At 41.7% G+C, this 6,251-nt stretch overlaps 1 protein-coding gene across 1 annotated transcript in view; it reads left to right on the forward strand.

Annotated features, from left to right (window-relative positions):
- The window catches only part of LOC109953195 (peroxidasin homolog), a gene marked incomplete at its 5' end in the record, with an annotated part of 47,420 nt that overhangs the window by 26,818 nt on the left and 14,351 nt on the right, over positions 1-6,251 (forward strand). The window contains one exon of the mRNA XM_020588619.1: positions 551-708. Within this exon, the coding sequence (XP_020444275.1) occupies positions 551-708 (158 nt within the window). The remainder of the gene's footprint in view (positions 1-550; positions 709-6,251) is intronic.

A 6,251-nucleotide genomic window follows, 5' to 3' on the forward strand; every position in this document is an offset into this window, starting at 1 on the left:
TACCTTTAACATGTTTGTCTATAATTTTCTTTCTAATCTCCTGAGACAACTCTCTCCTTAGCTTTCTGTGGTCCATGTTCAGTGTGGTACACACCATGATACCAAACAGCACAGTGACTACTTTTCACCCTCTAAATAGGCAGACTGACTGATTACAGGTTTGAAAACACCTGTGATGCTAATTAGAGGACACAGTTTAGTTTAACATGTCTCTATGGTCAAATTATTTTCAATCCTTTCTAGGGGTACCATCATTTTTGTCCAGGCCAGTTTCATTAGTTTCTTTTTTAAAATGCTTCTGTTGAACCACAATTTAAAAGCAATGACTGATTTTCATTAGTTAATTTTCAGTTATTATTACTTTTGTCAGTTTCACTCTATTTCAGTAACCATTGTGAGTTTCTCTTGTTTAACGGAAGGGTACCAACAATTTTGTCCACGTCTGTATAGTGTTTCTCTACACAACCTTATATTTATTGTCCCTTCTCCTTCATCACTGTTTCTTTTGTTGTACTTTAACACCCTGTCTTCCTATCCCTCATCCTTCCAGTCAGCCTCGTACCCCAGCAGAGTTGCTAACTCTCTTCCGGTATCCACGTGACCCATACACAGTGGAGCAGGCGCGTGCTGGAGAGATTTTTGAGCAAACTCTTCTGCTCATCCAGGACCATGTCAACCAGGGTCTCATGGTCGACACCAATGGCACAGGTGAGGCTGATTTACCAAAAACAAAAAAAATACTGTGCCACTACTGAAAAGACAACAAGGTTGACATTCCTTTGTTACTTTATCCCTGATCACTTGCTTCACTGTGCAGGTGTTTGCAAACCTATGAAAAACTCTGGGGCCGTTTTGGTGCGGGGGTAGAGCAGGTCGGCCCCTGATCGCAGGGTCGGTGGTTCGATCTCCATTCTCCCCGGTCCACATGTCGAAGTGTCCTTGGACAAGACACTGAACCCCAAGTTGCTCCCGGTGGCCAGGCCAGTGCCTTGCATGGCCGCTTCGCCGCCATCGGTGTGTGAGTGTGTGAATAGTTGAATGGGTGAATCTGTAAAGCACCAGGCATGGCAGAAAAGCGCTATATAGGTACGGTCCATTTACCATATTATTGTAGTGAAAGAAACCAGACCAGCTGTGTAAAAGTTGCCTGTGCACACTGACACATCATGGGGTTGTAATTGCACAGTGATTTTATTGAATGAAGCTAAATTTGTTTTTTATTTGTTAGCAAAATCTTGACAAAAAGGAATGAAAACAATAAAAACACACTTAATGTTTCAGGTGATTTACTTCATCTGCACTGAGGCTGGAGATGGAGTTTGAATTAGGTCTTTGGGGTGGGCTACAGCATACAGCTAATGGGGACACACATATCTTAATACTAGTAGACAAAGTTGTATTTAGATGTCATGCACAATTATCGGTTGTCTTAGTAATACATGTTTTGACAAATGACAAAATTCTTGCAACATATACATAACATTCCTCTGAAGTCTCACTGCGGACTCATGGATAACGTAATGGAATTTTCAGCTACTCTATGAATTACCGTGTTATTCTGAGCACCGTTTGGCTTATACAGTGCCTTGCGAAAGTATTCGGCCCCCTTGAACTTTGCGACCTTTTGCCACATTTCAGGCTTCAAACATAAAGATATAAAACTGTAATTTTTTGTGAAGAATCAACAACAAGTGGGACACAATCATGAAGTGGAACGAAATTTATTGGATATTTCAAACTTTTTTAACAAATAAAAAACTGAATAATTGGGCGTGCAAAATTATTCAGCCCCTTTACTTTCAGTGCAGCAAACTCTCTCCAGAAGTTCAGTGAGGATCTCTGAATGATCCAATGTTGACCTAAATGACTAATGATGATAAATAGAATCCACCTGTGTGTAATCAAGTCTCCGTATAAATGCACCTGCACTGTGATAGTCTCAGAGGTCTGTTTAAAGCGCAGAGAGCATCATGAAGAACAAGGAACACACCAGGCAGGTCCGAGATACTGTTGTGGAGAAGTTTAAAGCCGGATTTGGATACAAAAAGATTTCCCAAGCTTTAAACATCTCAAGGAGCACTGTGCAAGTGATAATATTGAAATGGAAGGAGTATCAGACCACTGCAAATCTACCAAGACCTGGCCGTCCCTCTAAACTTTCAGCTCATACAAGGAGAAGACTGATCAGAGATGCAGCCAAGAGGCCCATGATCACTCTGGATGAACTGCAGAGATCTACAGCTGAGGTGGGAGACTCTGTCCATAGGACAACAATCAGTCGTATACTGCACAAATCTGGCCTTTATGGAAGAGTGGCAAGAAGAAAGCCATTTCTTAAAGATATCCATAAAAAGTGTTGTTTAAAGTTTGCCACAAGCCACCTGGGAGACGCACCAAACATGTGGAAGAAGGTGCTCTGGTCAGATGAAACCAAAATCGAACTTTTTGGCAACAATGCAAAACGTTATGTTTGGCGTAAAAGCAACACAGCTCATCACCCTGAACACACCATCCCCATTGTCAAACATGGTGGTGGCAGCATCCTGGTTTGGGCCTGCTTTTCTTCAGCAGGGACAGGGAAGATGGTTAAAATTGATGGGAAGATGGATGGAGCCAAATACAGGACCATTCTGGAAGGAAACCTGATGGAGTCTGCAAAAGACCTGAGACTGGGATGGAGATTTGTCTTCCAACAAGACAATGATCCAAAACATAAAGCAAAATCTACAATGGAATGGTTCACAAATAAACATATCCAGGTGTTAGAATGGCCAAGTCAAAGTCCAGACCTGAATCCACTCGAGAATCTGTGGAAAGAACTGAAAACTGCTGTTCACAAATGCTCTCCATCCAACCTCACTGAGCTCGAGCTGTTTTGCAAGGAGGCATGGGCAAAAATTTCAGTCTCTCGATGTGCAAAACTGATAGAGACATACCCCAAGTGACTTACAGCTGTAATCGCAGCAAAAGGTGGCGCTACCAAGTATTAACTTAAGGGGGCTGAATAATTTTGCACGGCCAATTTTTCAGTTTTTTATTTGTTAAAAAAGTTTGAAATATCCAATAAATTTCGTTCCACTTCATGATTGTGTCCCACTTGTTGTTGATTCTTCACAAAAAATTACAGTTTTATATCTTTATGTTTGAAGCCTGAAATGTGGCAATAGGTCGCAAAGTTCAAGGGGGCTGAATACTTTCGCAAGGCACTGTATATAAGCCATTCATCTCTATGCCATTTCTGTACTAAGCTAACCCAGTGTGTAGAGATGTAATCATTGAGCAGTTGACACGTATCCCATAAACCATTTTACAGCCCCATGAGACACACACAGCATTTAACCTACAGTCGCTTTGGAGCACAAGACACATTTTAATTGGAGCACCATGTCTTTGTCTAGATTTAACAGGACATGATGTCTCATATGTAGTGCTCTGGAGAAGCTAAATATACTGTACATGTATTACAGATTTAGAAAAAATAGGAGTAATGGTACATAAAAGAGAGAAGAGTTGTCAAGAAAGAGAAATTCTTTTAGTGCTGGAGAAAGAGAGAAGGAACAAACTGGAGGTCAATGAAATATGAACAAAGACAGAGCGAGAGACAGTGTTTTCATTACTTATACCAATGACCAAGTTTTCATTGTTGCACTGGCCCCAGACCAAGCTAACAGAGATTTTTGCCAGTCAGCAGAAACAGATTTGCTCTCTTCACTGTCTGTCTGCTTCATCTGGGAGGACAGCACCACAGTTTCCCCTCTGAACTCACACACATATACATACAAAACCACACACAGCACACCGATAATGTGCAGAGGAGGAGTGGAAGCTGGTAGCATGTGATACAATCTGAACCCTTTGAACCTGGCTGCACATACTTTTGTTGTCATGCATAACCAGCACCTTGTTGCTAAAACATCTCACAAACACACACACTGATATGTGCATACATGCTTTCACATATCAAACTGAGTCAGGGCAGGTTAGTGAAATACTGCAGCTTGCGCCCGGAGGTTCTTTCCATTCTGGGCCATCAACAGTGAATGTATTATAAGGATGCATGTGAATCATTATCAGACAATTAAATAAAAATATGTAATGGGAAATAAAAGATTACATAAATATTCACCTCCTTTAAAATGACTGACCTAACTCAACAGAGGTCCAGCCAATTAGTGCTAGTAGTCTCACAGTTAGTGAAATGGGGATCACCAGAGTGCAGTGAATGTGTCTCAAGTGATTGTAGTATAAAGACACCTGTGTCTGGAAGGTCCAGTCACTCAGAGAAATAGTTACTGAAAGGTCAAGTAGTAGGACAAGAGTACCCCATTTATTTTTTCACATAGCTCAGTTAATACTAAACAATATTAATACTAAACAATAGTCAGATGATTACAGATGGATATACAACAACATTTCTAAGGCACTGAACATCCCCTGGAGTTCAGTTAAATCCATCAAGAAATGGAAGGAATATGGCACATGTCTAAATCTGCCTAGGTCAGGCCATCCTCACAAACTGAGTGACCGTGCAAGAAGGAGACTAGTGAGAGAGGTCACCAAGACACCAATGAATACTCTGAAGGAGTTACAGGCTTCAACAGCTGAGATGGGAGAGACTCTGCATACGACTGTTGCCCGGGTTCTTCACCAGTCAAAGTTTATGGGAGAGCGGCAAAGAGAAAGTCACTGTTGAAGAAAACTCATATTAAATCTTGACTAGAGTTCATCAAAACGCATGTGGGAGACTCCATGGTCAAGTGGAAGAAAGTTCTTTGGTCTGATGATGTTTCATGGTGCTCTAATGTACTGTATCATAACCTACTGTATGTCTGTATCAAAACATTAGCTGTAAAAGCACATAGAATTAGTAACATTTATAGGTTCCAGAAAAATACATTGAAAAGACAGACCTGGACAGTAGCAGTGAGGACAAAGGATGCTGAGCCCAGCAACTGCTCAGCTGTAATCAGGAGACTGTGACAGGCATGGACAGACGTTGTGTTGAAAGGAAGGAGTGATCCCATTTGTTTGTACATTTCCAGAGCATGTGTGCACAGTCAATACTGGCAAATTATTTCTATAGGCTATAAATGCACCTCTGAGTCATTTCTTGATGCTGTCGCACACAACTGAGAGACTGGTTTATCAGAACTGTTAAACTGCAACTCTGTACAACCCTTCCAATACATAGTGTGTATAAATATTGCATGTAAATAAAATGGAAATGAAGAAAATATTGAACATTTTATTGGAATCAGAATCGGCTTTATTGGTCAGGCGTAAACAAGATAAGACTGAGAGAACAAGGAAAGAAAAAGAATGTGCATTAGGAAAATTTTAAAAAAGTACTTAGATATATACTGTACAATGGTATATTTTCAAGGTATTGCTCTGAAGGTTGTCGTTCTGTTGTACCGTCATGGGTTAAGTGTTCAGTGACAGCCGGGGGAGAAAAACTGTCCTTGTGTCTGGTTGTCTGGTTGTCTTGGCGTACAGTGACCTTTGGCACCATCCAGAGGGGAGGAGTTCAAACTGTTTGTGTCCAGGGTGTGAGGGGTCTGCAGAAATCTTCTCTGTCCTACAGGTCCTTCATAGAAGTCAGGCTGGTACAAATGATGCTTTCCACAGTCCTGACTGTCCTCTGGAGTCTGTTCCTGTCCTGTTTGGTTGCTGAACCAAACAGGACAGTGATGAATGAGCAGAGAACAGACTCAGTGATTCCTCTGTAGAACTGTATCAGCAGCTCTTGGGGCAGTTGAACTTCCTGAGCTGATGCAGGAAGTACATTCTTGGTGATGGTGCTGATGCTGGACACTCACTTAATGTCCTGGGAGACTCTTGATCCCAGGAACTTGAAGGACTCTACTGCGGATACAGTGTTGCTGAGTATGGGGGGCTTGTATGTGTAGAAGGTCTTGTTAGGCACACACATGTCTTCACAAAAGCTGATGTATGATGGCACAGTGTCAGTGACATCATACACTCCAGTCTGTGCAATCAAAGCAGGCCTGTAGCTCTGACTGCCTGCTCGGTCCATCTCGTCACTGTTTTGACCACAGGCTTTGCAGCTTTACGTTTCTGCCTATGGGCTAGGATGAGATGGGCCATGCAGTGATCAGAGAGACCAAGGGCTGCACAGGAGACAGAGTGATGGGCGTTTTTTATTAACTTATTAGAAATGTAAGTTAAAAATGTATTCAGTTCATCTTTAGACCAAGTGGACATTTGTGCCAATTGAAAAAATTCCCTCA

This window comes from Monopterus albus, unplaced genomic scaffold (genome assembly GCF_001952655.1).
Source record: "Monopterus albus unplaced genomic scaffold, M_albus_1.0 scaffold573.1, whole genome shotgun sequence".
Classification (NCBI taxonomy): Eukaryota; Metazoa; Chordata; class Actinopteri; order Synbranchiformes; family Synbranchidae; genus Monopterus; species Monopterus albus.